Below are 26,923 nucleotides of genomic sequence, written 5' to 3' on the forward strand. Positions count from 1 at the left end.
TAAATCAAGAAGACATCTTAGCATAACAAATGATAATGGTACCCAGTTCATATTTCAATTATTAATGTCATAGAACTACATCATCATGCGGATAACATCATAACCCTCTATTTGGGTCTTTAGGACTGTCTTTCACATGTATTCCCTTCTCCCCTTTTTTGTCATCAGAGCCAGTTGGTAAGTGTGAGATGGTACAGTTTTGATTTCTTCCTTTGAAAACTACTCATGTCTTTTGACCATTTACCAAAAGGGGAATGGCTCTTATTTTTGAAAATTTTACTCAGTTAGCTACATATTTTAGAAATTATACCTTTAGCAAAGAAACTTGCTGCAATGATTGTTTGCCACTTTCTAATTTTAGCTGAATTAGTTTTGTTGGTGTGAAATTTTTTTTTTAATTTATCTGATAAAAATGATATATTTTATCTCTAATGAACCAATCTCTTCATTGGTAACGAACTCTTCCTCTCTCCATTGGTCCAAGAGGTAATTTTTTAAACATAATTAAAAAAACATTTTCCCATGGTTACATAATTCATATTCTCTCCCTCCCCTCTGCAAGCTGACAAGCAATTCCACTGGGTTATATATGTGTTATTACTTGATACATATTTTCCTATTATTCATTATTGTAATAGAGTAATCTTTTAAAACCAAAACCCCAAATCATATACCCGTATATACAAGTGATAAATCATATGTTTTCTTCTGCATTTCTTCTCCAGTTGTTCTTTCCCTCAATGTGGATAGCATTCTTTCTCATAAGTCTCTTGGAATTGTCCTGGATCATTGCATTAATTTATTAGCAAAATCTTTCACATTTGATTATCCCACAATGTTTAAGAGGCAATTTCTTCTATGGGCCACTAATATGTTTATGATATCAACTTTTGGGTCTAACTCATGTACTCTCTTTGAGTTTATATTGGTATATGGTGTGAGATATTGTCGTAAACTTAGTTTCTGCCAGATTACTTCCCAGCTTTCCCAATAGTTTTTGTCAGTTCTCACTACAAAACTTTATCTTTGGATCTTACCAATGCTAGGTTACTGTTTTCATTTGCTTCTGTATATTGTGTATCTATTTCACTAATTGACCTATTTCTTACCTATTACCAAATTGTTTTGTTGATTATAGCTTTGTAGATTAGTTTGAGATCCTCTGCTGCTAGTCTCTCTTCCTTCCCCTTTATTTTTCATTGATTCCTCTGATATTCTTGTCCTTTTATTACTATAGACCATTTTTCCTCCCTAGCTCCGTAAAATAATTCTTTGGTAACTTAACTGGTAATGAACTGAATAAGTAAATAAATCTAGATAGTATTATAATTTAAGATAGTAATGGCCTATCCAAGAGCAATTAACATTTCTCTAGTTATTTAGATGCCTTTATGTGAAGTAGTTATATTCATATACTTCCCATATGTGTTTTGGTATGTAGGTTTCCAAGTATTTTACATTATAATTATTTAAATGATATTTCTCTCTTTCTTCCTTTTGCATTTTGTTGTCAATATATACAAATGCTGGTGATTTGTGGGGGTTTCTTTTATATACTGCAACTTTGCTGACATTGTATATTATTGTAAAATCTATATTAGATTGCTTACCATCCTAGGAGAGGGGAGGAGTGGGAAGGAGTCAGGGAAAGGAGGGAGAAAATTTGGAACTCAAAATTTTATTAAAATTTTTTTAAACCCTTACCTTCCATCTTAGAATCAATACTGTGTATTGGTTCTAAGGCAGAAGAGTATTAAGGGCTAGGCAATAGGGAATAGGTGTCTTGCCAACAGTCACATAGCTAGGAAGTGTCTGAGGTCACATTTGAACCCAGGACTTCCCATTTCCAGGCTTGGCACTCAATCCATTGAGCCACCTAGCTGCAGCCCTGGAAATCAGAATTTTAGAGAAAACAAATGTTAAAAAAAATGAATGAAGTTGTGCATTGTTATTAGGTTTTTGTTTTTGTTTTTGTTGACTCTCTTACCATCATATCATCTGTAAAAAAAGTGATATTTTGTTTGCTAATTGCATTTGTTTGGTCTTATTTCTCTAACTAGCATTTTCAGTACATTATTGAATAGAATTGGTGATAATAGACATTCCTGCTTCATCTCTGATATTACTGGAAAAGCTTCCAGCTTATCCTTACTACAAATAATGCTTGCTCTTAGTTGCAGATACTACTCATCATATTAAGGAAAGTTCCATTTATTCCATGTTTTCTAGTGTTTTAAAAATAGAATTAGGGTATTGTATGTTGTAAAAAAACTCTATCCATTGAAATACATAATCATTTTTGTTTTTGTTAATGTGGTAAACTATACTAATAGTTTGCCTAATATTGAACAAGCTCTGCATTCTAGTCAGACCAGAGTATATGATCTCTGTAATATATTGTTATAATCCCTTTTCTAATATTTTACTTAAAAATTTTTTTGCATCAATATTCATTAGGAGAATTGGTTTATAGTTTTCTTTCTCCATGTTGACTCTCCATGGTTTAAGTGTCAAGACCTTGTGTCAGAGAAGGAATTTTGTAGGACTCCTTTGCCTATTTTTTTCCAACAGTATAGGTAATAACTGTGAGGGGACAGCTGGGTAGCTCAGTGATTGAGAGCCAGGCCTAGAGACAGGAGGTCCTAGGTTAAAATCTGGCCTCAGACACTTCCTAGCTGTGTGACGCTGAGCAAGTCACTTGACCCCCATTGCCTAGCCCTTACCACTCTTCTGACTTGGAACCAATATACAGTATTGATTCTAAGATGGAAGGTGAGGGTTTCTAAAAATAAGTAAAATGTTTGGTAGAAATAGCATGTAAATCCATCTGGTCCTTTATTCTTAGGGAATACATTTATGGTATCAATTTCTTTTTTTCTATGCTAAAAGTAATTTAAGTATTTTATTTCCCATTTTAGTTTCCATTCCCATTAATTTAGACAATTTATAGTTTTGTAACTATCCATTTATTTTAGGTTTTCAGTTTCATTGGCATATAGTTCAGCATTATATATTATACATATTATATGACATATATATAAGTATGATATAATAATTGCTTCTATTTTTTCTTCATTAGTTATGAATTCACTTTTCCATTTTTTGATATTATGAATTCAGTTTTATTTTTTTTTTTAGTAAAAGCCAGTTTCTAGTTTTAGTAGATCAATTTTAAAAACTTTCTTTTTTTCTTAAACTCCTTTAATTTTTAGTACCTCTGTTTCTAGATTTTAGGATTTCTAATTCTATTTTTATGATTTCTGTTTAATTGAAATAAGGTTTAATTGTTGTTTAAAATTTTTTTTAGCTGTATATCCAATTAGTTGATTTGTTCTCTCTTTTATTTATGGAAGAGTTTGGAAATGTACATTTTTTCCAAGTACTGATTTTGGTATGTTATCTCATTGTTGACATTACCTTTAATGGAATTATTGATTCTTTTTCAGATTTCTTCTTTCATTTACCCCTTCTTTAGAACTAAGTTATTTAATTTCCTATTAATTTTTTTTTAGTTACATGTGGAAACAATTTTTGACAATTGTTTTTGACCCTATTAGTTTTTAATCCAGGACTTTCAAAAAAGTCCTTCAGTGCATTAAAAAAACTATATTATGTCTAGAATGAGTTGTGTATAATATTTCTACTTTTCTGAAAATTTTTTTGAATTTTACTTTTTTTTTGAGGTTTTTATGCCCTAATACATGATATTTTGGAAGGTGCTATGCACAGCAGAGGAATAAGTATATTCCTTTCTATTCTCAGTCAGTCTCTAAACATCAGTATTATTTAACTTTTCTATAATTTTAATTGGCTCCTTTTTTTGTTTATTTTTAAAAAAAATATAAACCCTTACCTTCCATCTTGGAGTCAATACTGTATATTGGTTCCAAGGTAGAAGAGTGGTAAGGGCTAGGCAATAGGGGTCAAGTGTCTTGCCCAGGGTCACACAGCTGGGAAGTGTCTGAGACCAAATTTGAACCCAGGACCTCCTGTATCTAGGCCTGGCTCTCAATCCACTGAGCTACCCAGCTTCCCCCCTTTTTGTTTATTTTATGGCTAGATTTATCTAGGTCTGAGAGAAGTTAATTGAGATTCCTCCACTATTATAGTTTGACTGTTTCTTGTTATAACTTATTTAATTTCCTTTTAAGAATTTAGATGCTCTACTGTTTAGTACATATATGTTCTGTATTGATATCATCTATTACCTTTTAGCCAAACATAGTTTTCTTGTTTATCTCTTAATTAGATTTATTTTTGCTTTTGCTTTGTCTGAGATAATGACTACTACCCCTGCCTTCAGCTAAAACATAACAGATTCTACGCCAACTCCTTATTTTTAACTTTGTATTTTGCTATTTCAAATCTGTTTCATGTTAACAACATATTATTGGATTCTAGTTTTTCATTCATTCTGCAATCCTCTTCCATTTTATGACCGAGATAGACTCATTTACATTCACAGTTATAAATGCTAATTGTATGTTTCCCTCCATTCTATTTGCTTATCCTTCTTTTTTTAACCCCATTTTCTCTTTAATGGTATGTTTTGCTATTGACTACAAGCCTACTATCTTCCTTCTTGTCTCACTCCCTTTCTCTTAAAATATTTTCTTCCTACTGCCTTGTTGAGGAAGATGAGTTTCTATACCCAACTGTGTTTACATTTATTCTTCCCTCTTTGAACCAGTTCTGATAAAAGTTTTAGTGTTGTACTCCCCCCCCCCCCCAATACACTTCCCATTGTACAAACTCTTCCATATGTACCACATCAATGTGAGATATTTCTTCCCATTCTTCACCTTCCTCTCTTTCCCAGTGTAGTCCTCTTTCACACCCCCTCCATTCTTCTTTTTAAGGTCATCTAAACATAATAAAATCATGTCTAGGTTCTCTAATTTAAATACCTCTAAAATTCCTGATGATATCAAAAATATGTGGGGGTTACATTTATCAGGAATATAAATTTAACTTATTAAGATGCTTATGATATCACTTACATATTTATCTTTTCATATTTCTCTTGAGACCCATGTTTGAATGTTAAATTTTCTATTTAACTTTGTCCTTTTCATCAGAGTGCTTTAATCTTTTATTTCATTAAATATCCAATCCCCCCCCCCCCAGAAGATTATATTCAATTTTGCTTGGTAGGTTATTTTTTATTGTAATCTTACATCCTTTGCTGTCTGTAAAAGTACATTCCAAGCTCTCCTTTCCTTTAGAGTAGCAGATGCCCAATATTTTGTGATCCTGGCTGTGGTTCCTTGATACTTAATTTCTTTCTTCCAGACTTTCTTCCAGCTTGCAATATTTTTTCTTTTCCCTAGAAGCTTTGGATTTTGGCTTTCATGTTCTTTGGAGTTTTAATTTTAAGAGTTCTTTCAAAAAGTGATCACTGGATTATTTCTATTATTACTTTGTCCTCTGGTTCTAAAAGGACAGTTTTCTTTTATAATGCCTTAAAATATGACATCTAGGTTCTTTTTGTTGTTGTTGTTCATGAGTTCCAAGTAATCCAGTAATTCTTAAATTATCTTTCCTTGATCAGTTCCCCTAAGTAAGTTGTTTTTCCTGAGAGGTATTTCACATTTTTTCAATTTTTCAAGTCTTTTGACTTTATTATTTCTTGATGTCCCATGGAGTCAATATTTTCTGTTTGGCCAATGACAATTTTCAAGAAGTTATTTTCTTCAGTATGGTTTTGCACCTTAAAAAAAACCCTATTAATTCTATTTTCATATCTTTGAATCTCATTTGGGCTTAAAAATAATTTTAAAGTGCCTTCTTTAACTCTTTTAGAAATTCTTGTTGGGATTATGTTCAAAATGCATTTTTTCTTTGAGATTTTGCTTGTGGACATTTTCAAATAAGTCTTCTTTGTAAAAAATAGACTGGAATACAGGACTACAATCCCCATGAGCCTTTGCTCCACTTCCCCAGAATGCCTTGTAATCTCACCTGGGCCGAGATCGAGAAGGTATTTAAGCTGATTCAAAGGCTTTTGAGGGGTTTGGCTTTTTTTGGACTTCCGTTTTGGAGCAGACACGGCTCTTTCCATAATGTAGGTGAGGTCTAGGCCTCTGGCCTAGACACGAGTTTTTTCTTATCCTGTATTTTCTTTTAATCCTTAACTTTAATAAACCTCTAAAAAAATATAATACTCCTTGCAGAGAGAACTAATTTCTACCTGCCTCAGTCTTCCCATCTCCCCTAAATTTTAATCTTTACAGTTGGCGTAACCACTTCGGGAGAAAAAACTCTGAATCTTCTGATTTAATCTTTGATATCTAGTACCTAGAAAAAAAAATTTTTTTTGAGCCATATCTCTCTGGCCAAGGTTTTCTACCCTCACAAAGCTGCTACAGGCTCTGGACCTGCTGCCCACCCCATCTGGCTCGCCCGGCCGCTTCCTGCCTGCAGCCTGCAGCCCTGATCGTCCTCACCTGGTACCTGGTCCCGGCCTTGCCCACCCCTGCAGCAGCTCCAGCTCCTGCTCCTGGCCTCTCACCGGCCCGCTGCCTGCCTATTTCTGCACCCCAGACCCTCGAGCACAACCCCAGTTGGCTCATCACCCAGATCCTTGGAGCAGATCACTCAGGACGCAGTGCTGGTAACAGTATTGGCCATGTGGGCGGAGGGGAGAGACGAGAGGGAAAGGAGACCGGGTAATTTTCCCTTAGGCTAAGCCTCCACCTGGATGGGGGTATTGACCACAGGGGTATCAGAAAGGGGAAAGAGAGAAAAGACTAGAGAGAAGAAACAGACTTTTCAAACAGAAACCTAAAAAGCAATGGGTTTAAAAGGATTTTGGACTCTTCTGGCAATTTCATTGATTTTACCTGCCTGTCTGGGAGCAGACTCAGCCCAAAGATTCAACTTTAACTTTGGGGAGGAAAATGGGTGGCCCAGCGAACTGGAAGCCAGGCCCAGAGACGGGAGGTCTCTAGTTAAAATCTGGCCTCCAATGCTTCCCAGCTATGGTGCCCTGGACGGATCCCTTGAACCCCATAGCCTAGCCTTTACTACTCTACCTTGGGACAATAGACATTTAAATGGATAATTAAAAACAAACAAACAAAAAAAACCCAAGGAACTTTGAAGAGACTAAAGGCTATATTCTAAGGCATTTCAGACTCCAATGGTTTATAAAAAAATTTCTGTATTCTATTGCATTGTTTTGTTTAAGATATAACTTTGTGATTTTAAGTTCATATATTACTGGATTGAATATTATTCTGTGAACTGAAGGTTGATTGAATTTATTTTGAATGTACTGAGTTTTAAAATTCTGCTGTTTTTCCCCTATAACTGTGTTGAACAAATATTGTTGTGAATAAGCCCATATATGAAAAAACAGCTTTTTTCTATTTTGCTGAGGATAGATGGTCTTCAGAACTGGTTATAATTGTATTAACAACCTTTGGAATTTTAATGTGCTAAATACCTCAAATGATTTGATTTTAAGGGTTTTTTAAATATGATTTTTAGAATTTTTTTTTAACAATCTGGTTATTTTTGCCTGCCTCTACCACGAGGTTAGGCCCATTAGCTGAAGTGAAATACATTTTATAAACCCCCAACCTTCCCACATGTGAATGGAAGTTGGGCAGTTAATCTCAGGGCATTTGTATCCCTATAAGCCTCCAAAAAAAAAGGAGCACCCCTTTATTTATGCTCTTCAGCTCACTATTTTACTTCTACCAGAATGATACATAGATTTCTTGATTATGTTCTAAACCCAAGATGAGTTTTACTTTGTTTTAAAAAATATGTTTAAATACCAAGGTTGAAGGATTGCTATGTTTGTAAAAATTGTGACAAATGTCCATCAATTCATAGGTTTTAAAAATGTCATACAGCAACTTATGTGAAATATGAAAGTATGTTTGTTTGCTATTGTAATTAATTGGGCTATTGAGAATTTTGGGGATTTTGATATCTACATATTTGTACTACTATATTTTTAAAGATGGAAAAATTGTTAACCTTGTTCAATTCATTTGCCTTCTACTCACAGTGATCATGGCCAGATACAAAGAGGAAATGGATTTCATTTTTTGGTGAGAAAGCCTTGTATTTTATATTTTCTTAACTGACACAGAGTGTCAATGGTTATAAGCTATATTTTTGAATTTTTTAAAGCTCTTTTATTATTATATTTTTCTTGCATGTGCAATATACTTTTTCAGGTTTTTTAAAATTATTTTTTCTCTCCTTTTTATATTTGAAGCACATGTCACCAGCATTAAGATTTTCTTTAACTTTTTGACTTTTCAGTGCTACAAGTTTGAAATACATTTGCTAATGCACGCCCTAAAAAGCTTGTGACTATAAAAACGATGCCACTAATTATTTAAATAAATTATGGGACTTTGCTTAATGATTCTGTCTGATTCCAGGACAAGATATACACACAAGAACCATTGCACAGAGCCAAAGAAAAGCCAATCCAGGATGGATTGATGCACTTCTAGGCCAATACAAAGGTCTTGAACCTAGTGTGAAGACTCGAGGTTACTATGTTTAACATGTGTTAAGACATAGGCTTTCCTTGTATCCACACTCACCCTGAAGATACTCACAGACGAGTATCCCCAAAACCTTGGCTCCTACTTGGCTTCTATAATCTGGTCCCTTCCTTTTCTGCCTCTCATAGTGTGGTATCTTTCTGTAGTCCTGGCACTGACTGGGTAAATGCATCATTACTTAGATCATTTTGATTGGGCCCTGATTAAGGACCTGTTATAGATTTATTTTTCTTCTACTTGGAATTTTTATACACAAGACTTTGATAGTCTATATTTTCATCCAGAAATTTTTCTTTTCTTTTGGATTTTCTGATATCTTTTTAATATCTCTTGCCAATTGATTCATATACCTCATACCTCAGCCATGTATCCCTAACTGATTCTGAATCTTTCAATCACCCACAACACGGGGGAATGTAAAAAAAAATCATTATTTAAATTGCAAAGTTTAAATTCCTTTTGAGAAGAATTTTAGGTAAAGAAGATGCTACCTCACTGAATCCAGAACTGAACTGTTGGAGAAGCCACCATGAAGAAGCCTCCAGACCACAAGTTGCACAAAACTGAACTTTGGGTGTGGTTGATTGAACATTTATTTGTATGTATACTTTTATGCCAAAGGGGACTGCCCCCTAACGGCTTTTTGTCAATGTGTTCAGCAATTATTGGTTTTATTCTTTTTTCTCTTATCCTCACACTATTGTAATCTTTTAAGTTTATTATGTTTTTATGATCCTTTTGGGGAAAAATTAATTTTTCCAAAAATGATCACATGAGGGATTGTAAAAAATAGACTTGAATACAGGACTACAATCCCCACGAGCCTTTGCTCCACTTCCCCAGAATGCCTTGTAATCTCACCTGGGCCGAGATCGAGAAGGTATTTAAGCTGATTCAAAGGCTTTTGAGGGGTTTGGCTTTTTTTGGACTTCCGTTCTGGAGCAGACACGGCTCTTTCCATAATGTAGGTGAGGTCTAGGCCTCTGGCCTAGACACGTGTTTTTTCTTATCCTGAATTTTCTTTTAATCATTAACTTTAATAAACCTCTAAAAAAATATAATACTCCTTGCAGAGAGAACTAATTTCTACCTGCCTCAGTCTTCCCATCTCCCCTAAATTTTAATCTTTACATCTTCTGATTTAGCATTGATATTTTCTGTCATCATAGTAACTCTTTAGTGTTGAGTTTTTTTGATTATCCATTCTTCCAATCTTACTTCTTGATTTTGCACCTTTATTTTAGAGTTGGGATCTCTTTACTTCTGGAGGGGAGTTGTGTGTGTCCAAGCTTGAGCCTCTTTCATGTTCTCAGGCTGCTTTTACCACTAAAACTTGGGGTTTACAAGTTTTCAGTGCTTCCAAAGTGGTGTGATCTGGGGTGTTGTTCTCTGTTCATTGCCCTCCTGATTTGATTCTAAAAGTTGGATCTGTTGGCTTGTGTTTAGCCGAGTTTCAGGAAATGGCTGCTAGATTCAGTCTAGATTCCAGAAGTTAAACTTCTAGGAGGTTCCTCAGGTTCAGAATGACCGAATTACTGGATTTCCTTTGATCTTAGTATCCTACCCTGGTTATTCCACTGAAGTCACTATTCTGCCCTGGACTCAGAATCATACAAGCAAGTTTATGAAATTTTTTCTATACTCAATATTCATCTATAGCTCCCTACTTACTAGCAACTGCTCCTCTCCATCCTGGGTCTAAACTCTAGAAATGGATATTGAGTGACAGAGAAGTAGCCCATTCTTGCTCCCATCACTAGTTCAGGAGTTTCTGGGGTTCTCTCTCTGCCCCTGTGCTTCCTGCCCTGTTTTGCTCTGTCTCAGATCCTTTTCCATCCCTTGGTACTAGAATACTCCCTAACTCTAATGTCATTGCTACCTAACTCTCCTGCCTAGCCACTACCCCAGAATGTTGGCAGACCTCTCTTTCTTCCTAAGCTGCTCTGGACTGGAAAAATGCTTTTGTTTAATGGGTGAGTTCATCCCATTCATATTCAGAGTTATAATTACCATCTGTGTATTCCCCATCATTTTGATTTCTTCTTTTAGTCCTATCATTTCTTCTTTCACTATTTCCTTCTACACCAGTGTTTTGCTTTTAATCAGTCTCCCATTCCCCACCCTCATTTTACTTTCCTTCCCACCCCCTTCTCCCTTCTTATTTCCCCCTTATTCTTTAAAATCTATTAAATTCCCTCCCCTCTCTCTTTCCCTCCCTTTTGATACTCTCCACACCTCACTCAAAAAACAATTTTTAAGAGTTACAAATATAATTTTCCCATATAGGAATATAAACAATTTGACCTTACTGATGCCCTTAAATTTCCCTTCCCTTCTTTCTTGTTTACCTTTTCATGTTTCTCTTGAATTTCGTATTTGGACATCAAATTTTCCATTTATTCTTTGGGGATATTTGGAAATCTTTAAAAAAAAAAATCCTTACCTTCCATCTTAGAATCAGTACTGTATATTGGTTCCAAGGCAGAAGAGTGGTAAGGGGCTAGGCAATGGGGGTAAGTGACTTGCCTAGGATCACACAGCTAGGTGGAAATCTTTTATTTTGTTAAATGCCCATACTTTCCCCTAGAAGTGTCAGTTTTTCTGGGTAGATTATCCTTGGTTTTACAATTCTCTCTCTCTCTCTCTCTCTCTCTCTCTCTCTCTCTCTCTCTCTCTCTCTCTCTCTCTCTCTCTTTCTCTCTCTCTCTCTCTCTAACCCTTACCTTCTGGTCTTGGATTGACTCCAAGGCAGAAGAATGGTAAGGGCTAGACAATGGGGGTTAAGTGACTTGCCCAAGGTCACACAGCTGGGAAGTGTATGAGGAGAGATTTCAACCTAGGACCTCCCATCTCTACGCCTGACTCTCAATTCACTGAGCCACCCAGCTGCCCCCTAGACCCAATTCTCTTGCCTCTCTAAATATCATATTCCAAGCCTTGCAGTCCTTTAGTGTGGAGGCTGACAGATCTTGTGTAATCCTGACTGGGGCTCTATGATATCTGAATTGTCTCTTTCTGGCTTCTTGTGATATTTTCTCCTTGGCTTGGAAGCTCTTGAATTTGGCAATTACATTCCTGGGGGTTGTCTTTTGAGGATTTAATGTATAGGGTATGGACTCTTTCAATGTCTATTTTGCCTTCTTGTTCAAGAATATCAGGGCAGTTTTCTTGGATAATTTCTTGTAATATGATGTCAAGGCTTCTATTTTTTCCAGGTTTTCAGGTAGACCAATGCTTTTCAAATTCTCTCTCCTAGATCTGTTTTCTAGGTCAGTTGTCTTTTGAATGAGATATTTCATGTTTTCTTCTATTTTGTTATTCTTTTGACTTTGCTTTATTAATTCTTGCTGTCTTGTGATATGATTAGCTTCCACTTGCCCACATCCAGTCTTTAAAGACTGATTTTTAGCTATGATCTTTTGATTTCCCTTTTTGATTTGGTCTATCCTTCTTTTCATGGCTTCCAGTATGTCAGTTCCAGTTTTCAGTTTGTTTATTACTTCATGTGATTTCTGTGCTTCATTTTCCAAGTGGGAAGTTCTTTCTTTTAAATTGTTATTTTCCTTTTGAATTGCTTTCATTTCTATTTCCCAGTTTTCCCATTTTTCTTCTATCTTTCTTACTTGGTTCTTGAACTCCCTTTTTTGAATTTGAGAGCTTGTGTCCAATTTCCATTTTGGGGGGGAAAGTTTGGATATATTTGCTTGTTTGTCACTCTCTGCTATTGCTTTGGTACCCTATTGGTTTTATCCACAGAAGTTATCCTGAATCATAGGCTTTTTCTGTTGGAGTTTATTTCTTTTGGTACTTGTGGATTATAGTTCCTACCTAAGTGTTGTTAGCCATTGCTGTGTTAGTTTTTTTCTCTCTGCATTATTTTGTCCTCCCAGCCAGAAATCTGAGTGAGGGGGGAAGGCAACTCTTGGTGTAGTAAGCTACAAAGTGTTTTGCCCCGAGGCTATTTTTCCAGTCTCCCTGGTGTCTGCTGTGGGTAGCCCATCTCTACACTGTCTCCACTCACTTGCTCCACACTCCTCAGCCTTGGGTTTCAAGTCTCACTGCCAAGGTTTTGTACTGCCCTCAGGGGGAAGTCTGTGGTACCCTCAGCCATCTCTCAAGAATTCAGAGATTACCCTGGGCCTTGCTCTGATTCTGGCACTGTAGGCAGTGTGGGAGAAGGGTGATCAGCTCACGCTTTGGTAGGTGTAATTTTTACCCCCTTATAGCTTGGAAATGCACAAACCCTGTCCACCTTCAAGGCTGAGCCTGTTGGTAGAGCCCCTTCCCTCATCTGATTTTGATTTTTGTCCTTTCGAGATGCTTTGTGGTGATTGGTAGTAGGGAGAGTCATAAAGTTCCTTCTATACCGCAGCCACATTAGCCCGGAAGCTGGAAAAATGACTACAACTTTTTCTTAGTTTTCCAATCAGAATTTGGTCTGATATACTTTGTTGTGGAAGTATGCTTGTAAGCTTAGGCAAAACTCCAACATCTTCATTTCATCTCCTAATATAGTTTTCTTCTTTATTGTTTTATATTTGACTTTGCCTTCCCTGATATGATTGCAACTTCTACTTTTTTTTTATTCAAATGATGCATAGTAAGTTCTGTTCAAGCTCCTCATTTATATTTTATGTCTGTCTGTCTTTTAGTTATGTTTCTTTCTTTATATATATACATATATATAATAGTCCAGACATTCTTTTTTTCATTTTATTGAATAGTTTAAACTATTTACATTCTTCTAATTATCTCTCATATATATACATACATATTTATATTTATGAATAAGAATTTCCTTCTTCTTTCCTAGTATCAATACAAAGTATTGGTTTAAAAGGAGAAGAGTGGTAAAGGTTCAGCTTTGGGGGTTATGTGACTTTCAGCCCAGGGTCACATAGCTAGGAAGTGTCTGAAGCCACATTTGAACCCAGGGCCTCCTTTCTTTCTGGCTCAATCCACTTAGTCACCTAATTTTCCCTTTCAGTTATTTTTGCTTACTTGCTTATTTATCTACTTGAAGGTGACCCTAATTTCACTAGCTCTCTTCCATTCACTCTCAACATCCCTCCAATTTGTCACCATTTTGCCTAATTTTGGATCTTTGCTTATTAATTCCATTTTTTCCTTCTTTTCTTCTTGTTATCTAATCTCCCTCCCCCTTTCTTCCTCTTTTAAAAATGAAACTTTTCTTCCCCCTTCAATTTGTTTTAAAATTTTTATTTTCTTTGCCTTTTCTAAAAAGAATTTTTTGCTCTTCATTATTTCTCTTCCTCTTCTGTATGTTGTATTCTTTGGTTCATTGGCCTTATTCTGATTCATCCCTTCTCTGTCTCTTTATTTCCTCATAAAATTAAAGCTTTTAGAATGCTCTATTTTGAGTTTCTTCTTCTAAAAAGGTTCTGTTATTGCTGTTTGCCTCAGTCTTACAACAAATACCAATCCTGCAGGAGATAAAGAGGGCAGAAATATTAGCCCATGGTAGGGACCTCTGTCCATGATTGTGCAGTTTATTATTTTCATTAACTTCCTTTATGATCATTTTTGCACCTCTGACATGAAATCTTCTCTCTGGGCCCATGCCTTCTCAGTCTTCTGGGTGTTAGTTGCCCCCAGAAACTCTGATTCCCCTTATTCTGAGACAAGATATCGGAGTAACAGCAATCTTTCAGAGGTAGTATTCCCTCTAGATAGTAGATTCATGTAGATTATATCTATTATAAGGACCCCATATCCAATTATAGAATACTTCTCTCTTCCCATAGAGGTTTTCTTTATCAAGATCCCCTTCCACCAAGGAATGGCAATTTTCCCTCCTCTTCCCTTTTTAATCCCTTCTTTTGTCATTTCACCTATTTTTCTTGTAGACTTTAGGAGTTATTTTCTCTTCATTTATTAACCTTCTGGAAATGGAAGGGGATGTCCATCAACTGGGGAATGGCTAAACAAATTGTGGTATATGATTGTGATGGAATATTACTGCTCCTTCAGAAGTGATGAGCAGGATAATTTGAAAAAAAAACTCGAGAAGGACTCTATGAGAAAATGAACAGTGAAATGAGTAGAACCAAGAAAACATTATACATAGCTATAGAATCAAAACTGGAAAAAAATGTGAATTTTTATCTCCAGAGAGTGGATAGGATATATTATGTATATATGAAGAAAAGTAAGCTAAACATATAAAAGATTTGTAATTACATCTACATATAATCTTTTTCTTTGTATATGAAATGCTTGTTTTATTTAGTTTTATAATTTGGAATAAAAAAAAGAAAAACAAAATGCTCCCTTTGCAGAAAGTTTAGCCTGAGGAAATAACTGAAAGAGACTTGATCTTACCTCAAAGAGGAGGCTGAAAGCATCCTCCTCCCGTCCAGCCATATGTACAGACAAGCCCTTGACAAAGATTCCTTGTGGACTTTCCGCTATGATCATTGGTGTGTCCGTGTTGCAAACATAGGGAAGGGTAGACAAGAGATCAAATAGGGTCTCATTATATATTTCCATATATGAGACCCGAACAGTGATAGAATGGGTAGGACGTTCTTCTATCATCCTAAAAACCTAGAAAGAATATTAGAAATCAATAAATGTGTTTTCAATTAACTGGCAAATTTTTTAAGAGCACTTAGTATGTGTGCCAAATACTATGTGGAAGATACAAAGTATGTCAGTTCTGTCCTCAAATGATTTATAATTCAATTAGTTGGGCTATTCATCAATAAAGTGTTTTACTATTCTGGTAAGGGTAGCTAGATGGTATAGTGGAATTTATGTTGGGCCTAGAGTCATGAAGACTGGAGTTCAAATCCAGCCTCAGACACTTACTATCTGTGTGACCCTGGGCAAGTCACTTAATACTGTTTTTCCTCATCTATAAAGTGATCTGAAGGATTCTATTTTAGCATCTTTGCCAGCAAAACCCCAAATGGGATCTTGAAGAGTCAGACACAACTGAAACAATTGAACAACATTGCTCTGTTGCTTTTAAGATCCTGAATGATTAATGAGTAGATAGATCAGAACTAGTAAATTTATAATTAGAAAAGGTTATGTGGTTTTAGTGAATAAAAGTACAGATTTATCAATTGAATGAAAAAAAGCACTTATTAAGTGCTTACTATACACTTAGGCAGGGGCAGCTAGATGGCTCTTTGTGTCCTCCACAGTACAATGATAAGCTCATAGTAGGATTTGATAAATACTTGTGTTTTCAGAACCTGGAGGAAAGACAATTTTGCCATTTCCCTTTCCTATCAGGAATTGGTTATACCTGCTGTAAAGCTCGTGGAAGGATGCCTCGATGCTTATAGTTTTCAGTTGTTCCAGTCATGGTATATGTTTTTCCTGCTCCTGTTTGCCCATAACACATGATTGTGCCTAAAAACATTTAAAAAACATCTGTGTAAAGATCAAGTAAAATGCCTTCAAATGCACTGTAGGCTTCTGGATACAGGAATTTCTGAAATGTTCTAACAAGGCAAATAAACCTATTGCCATCTGCCATCAATTAAAAGCATATAATCAGAAACAAAACTAAAATTATTTATAACAATAAAAATTCTAAGGAAAGGGAAAACATATTTCCTACAGAGCCTATGGGAGGTTATATAAGCTGATGAATAGAGAATTAGACAAGGAAAGAATACAAATAGTTGCCTCTTCTTTTTAATTTTTTCCCCAATTACATGTTAACACAATTATCAACATTTTCAAAGTATACTGTCTCAAATTCTCTTCCTTTCTCCCTCCTCCCATTCATGTTGAGATGCTCAGCAATCTTATATAGATTTTACATGTTCAATCATGTAAAATATTTTCCCATGTTAATCCTTTTGTAGAAGGAAACTTGATAAAAAATTGAATGAAAAAAGTTCAATTTGGACTGGATTCAGACTCAATCAGTTCTTTCTTTGGAAGCATTTCTCTATGTATTTGAGAAATGAGACCTTTATCAGAGACTTAAAAATTTTTTTTTTCATCATTACTATGTATTACTTTTAATCCTATTTCTTCATTTAGTTTGACCTTCACCTCCTCCAATTTTCCCTCTTTTCTACCAGCTCTAACTCCTTCTATTATCCCCTTCCCCTCCTACTTGCCTGTAGTATAAGATAGATTTCTTTACCCACTTGATTATGTATTTTCCTCCATCATTGAACCAATTCTAATGAGAGTAAGATTAACATGCTCTCCTTCTATCTCCCTCAGCTTCCCCTCACTGTAAAAGTTCTTTCGTTCCTCTTTTATAATGATAGCCACTCTATTTTCCCTTCCCCTTCCACCCAATGAATTCCTTTTTTAGGCCTTAATTTAATTTTTATATCATATTCAACTCACATCCTTGCCTTGACCATGTATACTCTTTATAACTGCCCTAATAAAAATAAAATTCTTAGGAGATACAAGAATTATCTTCCTGTTTAGGTAAATAGCAAACACTTTAACCTTATTAAACCTTTTGATTTTCTTTTCCTGTTTATTTTTTTAATTTTTTTTATTATTTATTAAAAATATTTTATTAATAAAATTAATCAAATAAATTAAATAATTATTTATTTATTATAATTAATAAATATAATAAATAATAAATAAAATAAATAATTAATTTAAATAAATTAAATAAATAAATAAATTAAAAAAATTAATAAAATAAAAATTATTTTATTATTTATTAAAAATAAAATATTATTTTATTTATTTTTATTGTTTATGCTTCTCTTGAGTCTTGTATTTGAGAGTCAAATTTTCCATTCAGTTCTGAACTTTTATAAACAATGTTCAAAAGATCTCTATTTCATTGAATACCCATTTTCCACCTGAAGGATTATGCTCAGTTTTGCTGGGTAAATGATCTTTGGTTGAAGTCCTTGCCCTATGAAATAACACATTCCAGACCCTCTAATTGTTTAATGTAGAAGCTGTTCATAAATCTTGTTTTAAAGAATGTCTACCCTTTGACCCAGCCATAGCACTGCTGGGTCTGTACCCCAAAGAGATAATGGACACAAAGACTTGTACAAAAATATTCATAGCTGTGCTCTTTGTGGTGGCCCAAAACTGGAAAACGAGGGGATGCCCATCAATTGGGGAATGGCTGAACAAACTGTGGTATATGTTGGTGATGGAGTACTATTGTGCTAAAAGGAATAATAAAGTGGAGAAGTTCCATGGAGACTGGAACAACCTCCAGGAAGTGATGCAGAGTGAGAGGAGCAGAACCAGGAGAACATTGTACACAGAGACTAATACACAGTGGTATAATCGAACGTAATGGACTTCTCCATTAGTGGCGGTGCAATGTCCCTGAACAACTTGCAGGGATCCAGGAGAAAAAAACACCATTCATAAGCAAAGGATAAACTATGGGAGTGGAAACACCGAGAAAAAGCAACTGCCTGAATACAGAGGTTGAGGGGACATGACAGAGGATAGACTCTAAATGAACACTCTAATGCAAATACTATCAACAAAGCAATGGGTTCAAATCAAGAAAACATCTAATGCCCAGTGGACTTACGCGTCGGCTATGGGGGGTGGGGGGTTAGGGGGGAGGAAAAGAAAATGATCTATGTCTTTAACGAATAATGCTTGGAAATGATCAAATAAAATATATTTAAAAAAAAAAACATAAATCTTGTTTTATCCTGACTGTGGCTCCATGATATTTGAATTATTTCTTTTTAATTGCTTGCAATATTTTCCCATTGACTAGTTCTAGAATTTGGCTATAATATTCTTAGGAGTTGTCCTTTTGGGATCTCTTTCAGGAGGTGATCAGTGGATTCTTTTCATTTCTATTTTCCCTCTTGTTCTAGAATAGTGATGGCAAACCTTTTAGAGACTGAGCACTCAAAGTGCAACCAACCCTTATGCTGCATGTGAGCCTCCCCCCCCTCCCCACTCCAGACAAGGGAGGAAGTGTTCCCATTGTGTTGCGGGCAGAAGGGCAGGCCATGTGAGAAATGCCCTGAGGTGCATGTGGAGAGGGGAAAGGGAGGAGCTCCCTCCAGTACATGTGCCATAGATTAACCAACATGGTTCTAGAATATTGGGGAAATTTTCCTTGATAATTTCTTGGAAAATGATGTCTAAGCTTTTTTTTTTTTTGGTGATGACTTTCAAGTAGTTCAATAATTCTTAGATCAGCTCTCCTGGATTTATTTTCCAGGTCAGTTATTTTTCCCAGGAGATATTTCACATTTTCTTGTATTTTTTTCATTCTTTTGACATTGACTGTTTCTTGATGTCTCATGGAGCCATTAGGTTCCACTTGCCCAATTCCAATTTTTAAGACATGATTTTCTTGAGTGAGGTTTTATACTTCCTTTTCTATATCTATTTCCTATTCTATTTCTATTATTATACTTCCTATTCTCTTTGTAAAGAATTTTTTTTTCTCAGTAAATCTTTGTCCTTTTTTCCATATGGTCAATTTTGCCTTTTTCTTCTCTTCAGTGCATTTTTATATGTCTTTTTCCATTTGTCCAATTTTACTTTTTTAAGGAGTTCTTCTCTTCATTTATCTTCTGTCTTAGAATCAATAGTGATCCCTCTCCTATCATAGGAGTTATGTTCCAGAGACCCCCGTGATAGGTGAAAAGCCACGAAGTAGTAGAAGAGCAAACAGACTGACGCTATAGTCACTGAGCCAATCAGCACCCAGAATACAGAACACAGTACTGTGGTTGGTCGCCTTTCATTCCATCAGCCAATAGTGTACGATCTCACATTGGCAAACTTGTACAAATGGTAGTGGTGTACTGCATTTCCACTGCATACAGTATGGTATTCATCTACAAAATCCTGCAATATAGTGAAAACTCCGAGATACAGAATTATATTTTTTTATTTAAATCCATGATAAGTAAACCATGATATAGTGAGGGATGACTATATTGTGTATTGGTTCCAAGAGAGAAGGGTGGTAAGGGCTAGGCAATGAGGGGTAAGTGACTTCCCTAGGGTCACACAGCTAGGAAGTGTTTGAGGCCAGATTTGAACCATTTGAACCACTGAGCCACCTAGTTGCCCTTGTTCCTTTTTTTAAAAAACCAATTAGCCTATTTTATTTTTCAAGCATTGATTTCTTCAGTATTTTTTTGTGTGTGCCTCTTTTACCAAGTTGTTGAGTCTTTTTTCATTATTTTCTTGCGTCACTCTCATTTTTTCCCCCAATTTTTCTTCTACCTCTCAATTCTTAAAATCTTTTTTGAGCTCTTCCACTAATTCTTTTTGGGCTTGAGAGCAATTTATAATTTTCTTAGAGACTTTAGATGCAGCTAAATTGTCTCTGTTGTCTTCTTTTAAGTTTGCGTCTTCCCTGTCAACAAAATAACTTTCTATGTTGTTGTTTTGGTTTGCTCATTTTCCAGTCTTTTTCTTTTAATTTAAAAAATAAAACTGTTAAAATTGGGTTCTGTAACTGTGGTGAAGGGAGCATTATTCCAAGCTTCATGTTTTTTGTGCAGTTGATTTCAAAGCTGGTTCTGAGGATCTATCTGCTTTCATTTCTTCCAAGGTGGTATGATGGAAGGAGAGGTGTGTTTAATAATCTCCTGGCCTGTGGTCTGTTGTACAAATAACCATAAGCACTCTTTTCCACTCCAAGCACTCTACATTCTAGTGCTGGTTTTCTACATTGTCTTGGGTTTAAAAATTATTTCACCTCATCTTTTTGTGGATTCTACTACTCCAAAATTTGTTTTCAGGTATAATTTTTGGAGAGTAATTTGGTAGAGATCAGGTGGGTTAGTGTACCTTCTTGACCATCTTGGTTCTGCTCACAAGTAGACTTTCAGTGCCCATTTATCCATTAATGGGAGAATCTTTAGGTTGAGTTTGGAAACCACATTTTCAGTGGAAATACAGCTGGATTTGAAGTCAAATCAAAGCTCTGCTTATTATCTGTATGATTGTAAGAAAGTTGCTTAACCACTCTAGAACTCAGTATTTTTGTCTATAAAATGAGAGGTATGAGAAAGGTTAGACTAAAGATCTTCTGAAGGTCAGAAATGTTTTCCCTCTTCCCCTTCCCCTTCCCCTGCTCATCCTCTACATTCTGCTGACCTTCCTAATACCCCTCTTAATGAAGCTGTCCCCTCTGAGGCTCTCTTCCTTGTACTTGACATGTGTCTTCTATATAACCATTTATTTACAGCTATCTCCCCATTAGTATGCTAGTTCCTTAAGGGCAAACACAGTTTTTATTTTTTTTTGCTTTCCTTTGTATTTTCAACAATTAGTACACTTCCTGGCACATAGGTAGGTAGCTAGGTAGTATAGTGAGAGTGCTGGGTCTGGAGTCAGAAAAAACTGAGTTCAAATGTAGCTTCAGATACTTACCAACTGAGTAACTTTAGGCAAGTCATTTTACTTTTGTCCACCTCAGTTCCTTCAACTTTAACAGGGATAATAATAGTGCCTACCCTCCAGTATTGTTTTGAGGAACAAATGAAATAATTGTAAAGTGCTTTAACACAGTGCCTGGCATGTAAGTAAGCACTATATAAATGCTGGCTGTTATTATTAGTATTAGTAAGTGCTTAATACATTTTTGTTTATAAGAACAATTGATCAAACTATGATCTTTAAAAATCTCTTGCCATTCTATATTATAATCTTAAGATCCTGACTCTAGCACTGACTCCATCTATGATTAAGGGTGGGGGGGGGTTAGAGGTATTACAAAGGATTTGTGAATACATATGTGAGTCAATAAATATGACAAATATAACTTTTGCAAAATAGATAAAGCATATATTATGGACGTACTACATGCTGGGTACTATGCTAAGGCTGAATAAATGGTATTTCATATTTTAACTGCTTTTTCAAATATATGTTGATGCTCTTATGGTTAAATTGTAAATCATAAAAAGTATTAGTGGCTTTAAAATGATTTTGTTATATATATTTTCTCATTCTAGAGATACCAATAGAACATGTACTATCATGCATGCTGATTTTAAAAAGAGATTCTTATACTCAAAAAAGGATGGGAGCAACTAAGAGAAGGGAAGCCAGTGAGAACAGGAGTGTAACATGTAAAGTGTTACTCCTCAAAAGTCAAACCAGTTTAATTATTATCATTATTCAGAAAGAAAACTGATTTCTCAGGTACTCAGGATTGAGATTGTCTTCTTCCCTATCTAAGCAGGCAGGAATATATTCCCTTGAGTAGATAATAGAAACTAGGACTCTTCTAGAGGTAAGTGACCTTCTGAAGCTTTCAGTTCCACAAAAAATGGAAGGATCTCTCTTGGAATGTCATTTTCTTCATATTGTAAGCAAACTTTAGAGGGAGGAGGTTTACTGGGATCCTCTCCATGTTCCAGTACTGGAAGGTAGAGGAGGACTATTGAATTTTTTTCTATGCTCATTAAAAAATTACTTTCCCTCTCCCCTTCCCCATAGAGTGAGGCATCTCTTGTAAAAAGAAAAAGAAGAATGGTGGTGGTGGGGAAACAATTGATCAAAACACTTATCATACAATTTTATTAACTCTGGAGCTACGAGGGACCTCAAAGGCCATGTAATCCAACTCTTTGCTAAGGAAACTGCGTCCTGGAAAAGTTAAGTGACTTGTACCAGGTCACAGAGTAGTAAACATCTTAAGAGGCATTACATTATCAGATATTACATGCCCAACTGGCATTTGTGTGACTCACTTTTGCAATATTTGCTTTATAATGGTAGTCTGGAACTGAATCTGCAATATCTCCAAAATTTGCCTATATATGAAGTGTTCCACACCCAACCTCTTTTTATTTTACTTAGGTTTACTGCACTTTGGAAATATTATGTTTTTTACAAATAGAAGGTTTGTGTAACTGTGCATTGAGTTAGTCTATCAGCACCATTTTTCTAGCAGTATGTGCTCACATCTCGTATCTATGCCACATTTTGGTAATTATCACAATATTTCAAACGTCTTCATTATTATTATGTTTGTTATGGTGATCTGTGATCACTGATCTTTGATGTTACTATTGTAATTGTTCTGGGCACCACACACTGCATCTAACTAAGATGGTGAACTTGATTAATAAATGTTGTGTCTGTTCTGACCAATTTGCAGTTCTCCTGTGTCTCTCCTTCACCTTGGGACACAATATTAAAATCAGGCCATTACTAACTCTACAATGGTCTTTAAGTGTTCAAGTAAAAGGAAGAGTCAATCCATGTGGCAAAATTCATTGTTGTCTTATTTTGAGAAACGGCTACAGTTATCCCAGCCTTAACCAATCACTACCTTGATCAGTGAGCAACCATCAACATTAAGGCAAGACCTCTACCAGCAAAAAAAAATATGACTTGCTAAAGACTCAGATGATGGTTAGCATTTTAGCAACAAAGTATTTTAAAGTGAGATATATACATTGTTTTTTTTAAATAATACTATTGCATACTTAGTAGGGTACAATATAGTGTAAACATAACTTTTATATGCATTGGGAAACAAAAAATTTGTGTGACTTGCTTTTGCAATATTTACCTTATTATGGTAGTCTGGAACTGAATCAGAAATATTGCCAAAGTCTGCCTGTACATACAATGTTCCACACTCATAGTTCCTACTTTGCAAAGAATAAAGGAAGTGCCTTTGCCCATCTCTTTGCCAGGGATAAGCTTGGCCATTATAATATATCCGGTGCATTAAGGCTTGTGTCAGAATTCTGGTAAGTCACTAATTAGACCAATTTTTCCTTCTAGTCTTCAATATTCCCTATCCTGGCAAATTTTTATTTATTTCTCCCATGTGTGCTACCCAGGGTAGGTAAGAAACTTTCATATTCATATTAATATCTTTTCCGAGCAAACTATACAAAGAATCTTCTTCAACTATATTTCTTGCTCAAGTCTCAGATTCTATGACCATAATTGCAACGTACTTAGCCTAAACCTTATCTTCTGTATCAAATTTTTATCTATTTATTACTATCCAGATTTTCAGGCTAATGGTTACTATCCAGATTTTCATGCTAATGGTATGAAGCAATCTGAAGAAATTTAGGAAGTATTACTGCCTAAGTATGATTTTACACCAGAGATTTAATACTTCAACATACTTGACCCAATTTCCTGTGCTCTAGGACAGTTTATATAAAACTCAATATTTACCAGAACATGATTTTGGCATACTTTTTGTTGGCAGGAACATTAATGGCTATCTAGAACAGAAGAGCACAACATGTTTTACTTTGTCTAAAAAATAAGGTCATTTAGGAATAGAGCATGTAGTGAATAGTCAAGATTCATTCCTTGTATGTTTTTGACTTCTCTAATTTCCTTTAATTTCTCTATGTTTCTATTTCTCTAGCTATAAGTACTAGAGCTATATAACCTCAAGGCAATAGTGAAAATTACTTAGAATAATGGTATAGTCCTATAATTCTTGAGATGATGGTTACCATAACCTAAGTATTATTTTATTGTTATGTACAACTATTCTGAAATGAGATAATGTGGAAATTTAGTTGATGGGCATAAATCATAAACTATTTTCTCTATCTAGTAATCACTGGATAAGAAAACTAGAGAAAGAAAATTCTTATTTCCCTGAAGAGTTTTGGGGGTTTTGGGGGGGTTGGTTTATTTTGCTCATTTTATCATGAAGATCAGACCTTGCTTTTGTGAGTAATACTAACATACAAATATATACTTGACTTTTTATATTTAGTCATGCTAATGAAATTCCTGGAAATAGTTGACACTAAGAAGGCAAAATGATCTGACTTTATAAAAAAATAAAGACACATTTTTTGGAATTTTTCATATAGCATATAGAGCACACAAAAACTCTCTTTGCTTTATAAAGAATACCTTATTAGAAAACCAATGTTGAAAATTGTTCCAATGTATATGGTTCAAGCTATTTCATGAATATTAGAAAACAACTAATGACTACTTCACAGAGTGAATCTATACATTTTAAATGCTATTATTGTTTTATTTATTTTAATGATTAACCTACAATTTCATTACTGTGGGTATTTTCTTCATCAAAGTATATTGCAACTCTTTTATTATGAACTATAAATTATATGAGAGTTGCTTTCTGGTTAAAATTTTATCATCCTTTGCCCAATATGGGTCTTTGGATAACAGAAAACTAGTTTGTTATTTTGCTAATCTTGGAAATCTTTATGGATAGTAGGACTTGCCAGAGCTAATATATCTCTGTTGATTTAACTTTTGAAAATCACCTTTGTTTCCTTGAGGCATCAAATTAGAACTTTAATTGCCATTAAAATGTCATTAGAAGAAATCACTAATTTCTATAATTTAGCTTACTTCCCACTTTTTCCATAGGTTCTTAAAAAAAGTTAATTAACCAAAACTAAATTACCATTATAGCCATCCAGAGCTTGAGCAACGACTTCCTTAGCAACTGTATCATAAACATTGTCCTGTGAGGCATCATGAAGAACTCCATCCAATTTGAAAGACCAGTCTGTCTGCTGGTTGTTGACAATTCCTTTTCGGGTATCTTTCTTGATATGAATATCAACGCTCTAAAAATATCAAGTGGTTTTATGAAAGAAAAATTTTAAAAGGTGAAATTGTATGATATGGTTGTCTTAGTCCTAACCCTGACAATGTTCAGGAAATGTGCCACTAACTTCTGGAAAATGCTCTGATTCTCACACCTCCAAAAAGTTGTTGAGGAGGTCTAGTGCAAAGAAAATGGCTAAAAGTCATAAGACCAAGGTTCTGATCCAGACTCTGATGATGAAAACACTATTTTCTCATTTATAAAATGAAGGAATTGTATTAGGTAATACCTAAGGTCCCTTCAAACTTATTCTATGAAAATCCATGAATCTTATTGGCTATTTGACCCTAGGTAAGTCATTAAATATCTCAAAGCCTGAGGGTCCTCATCTCTAGCTTTACTATTATTACTTCATGAGAGTATCATAGAGTGACAGAGCTAACAGTTTTCTCTAATCATAAAACTGTTGAGGTAGTGCTGGAAAGGACCTCGGATGTCATCCAGTTCGCCCCATCAGTTTACAAATGAGGGAACCTTTGAGGCACACAGAGGGTCAGCTAGGTGGCACAGTGGACAGAATGTTGGGCCTGGGGTCAGGAAGACTCATCTTCTGGAGTTCAAATCTGGCCTCATATGCTTACTCACTGCATGACTCTGGGAAAGTCATTTAACCTTGTTTGTCTCAGTTTCCTCATCTTTAAAATGGGCTGGAAAAGGAAACGGCAAACTACTCCAGTATCTTTGTCAAGAAAAACCCAAATGGGGTCACAAAGAATCCAATACAACTGAAACAACTGAAAAACAACAGCAAGGGTATATAGGGTTTAAGTACCTTTGAACATATAGACCTGACTCCAAACTCAGCATGCTTTCCACTACATTAGCCTCACTCTCCCATTAAAGAAGAACATCACATTTCACACCTTCTTTACGAAGATATGGATTCATATAATAAATATTTATTGAACAATTTTGCTAAAGGAATTTTTCACTAACATGAATGTTTCTAGAATAATTCTAAATGATTTGCCATTTTTCAGGCTTAGGAGTAAAAGAAATCTGAAAAGAGTCAAGAGAGATCTGACCAGAAAGTAGCTTTATATGATAAAATTATGCATGTATCGAAGTTTCTCTGACATGAAATTTTTTCCCCTGAAATAACCAGCAGAATGCTGAATTCACTATCAGTGATCTTTGAAAGATCAGAGATGAGAGGGGTACCTCAGGTCTGAGGAAAGGGAAATGTTTTGATTTTCAAAGATAGATGAGAAAATATGGTACAAACAATGGCCAGTTAACTTAACTCGGATTCCTAAAAAAATTCTAGAATGCAGTACAGAGATGGCCAGTAACAATCTAGTAAACAGAAAGAGTCAACATGGCTTCATCAAAAGCAGGCCATGTAAAACTAAATTTTCTTTTTAAACAGAGTTACCAAAAGAGTAGATATCAAGGGAATTTAGTAGATAGTGTTTATTAAGATTTTTGCAAAATATCTGATGAAATTTCTCATACTATTCTTATGGAAAATTTGGGGATATGATATAACTAATTGGGTTCAGAAATGGATAAAGGCCATATTCAAGCAGTAGTCACTAGTGGTTTCATGTCAAGTTGGAAGGAAGTATCCAGTGGAGTGCCCCAGGAATCTATAACTTGTTCTCCATAAACTTTTGGGAGTTGAAAGTATTTTCATTTGTTTAAATTTGGAACAAAAACTCAAAAATTAGCAAACAGAAAACTTGTGGAGCTAATGCCAAAATAAAAATTGCCTCTTCAAGACGTATTTATATGTTTTCCATGGTCAAAGGGAAAAAAAAGATTGACTAATCCCCTTTTGAAGAATTTTAATAAAAGGTAAAATAATATTTGTGATTTCAGGAAATAAGGT

General features: G+C 35.1%; 1 protein-coding gene across 8 annotated transcripts in view; it reads right to left on the reverse strand.

Annotated features, from left to right (window-relative positions):
• Positions 1 to 26,923, reverse strand: part of KIF9 (kinesin family member 9) — an 81,486-nt gene that overhangs the window by 41,963 nt on the left and 12,600 nt on the right. For 6 of the 8 annotated variants that reach the window (XR_008913495.1, XM_056805194.1, XM_056805195.1 and 3 more), the window contains 3 exons: positions 24,886 to 25,051; positions 15,808 to 15,914; positions 14,874 to 15,098 (listed from right to left, as the gene is read on the reverse strand). Coding sequence is in view for 7 of the 8 variants with exons in the window: in XM_056805194.1 (XP_056661172.1) it covers positions 14,874 to 15,098; positions 15,808 to 15,914; positions 24,886 to 25,051 (498 nt within the window). In the remaining variant the exon portion in view is untranslated. The other 2 variants (XM_056805198.1, XM_056805197.1) reach the window with 2 other exon arrangements.

Source organism: Monodelphis domestica, chromosome 7 (assembly GCF_027887165.1).
Source record: "Monodelphis domestica isolate mMonDom1 chromosome 7, mMonDom1.pri, whole genome shotgun sequence".
Classification (NCBI taxonomy): domain Eukaryota; kingdom Metazoa; phylum Chordata; class Mammalia; order Didelphimorphia; family Didelphidae; genus Monodelphis; species Monodelphis domestica.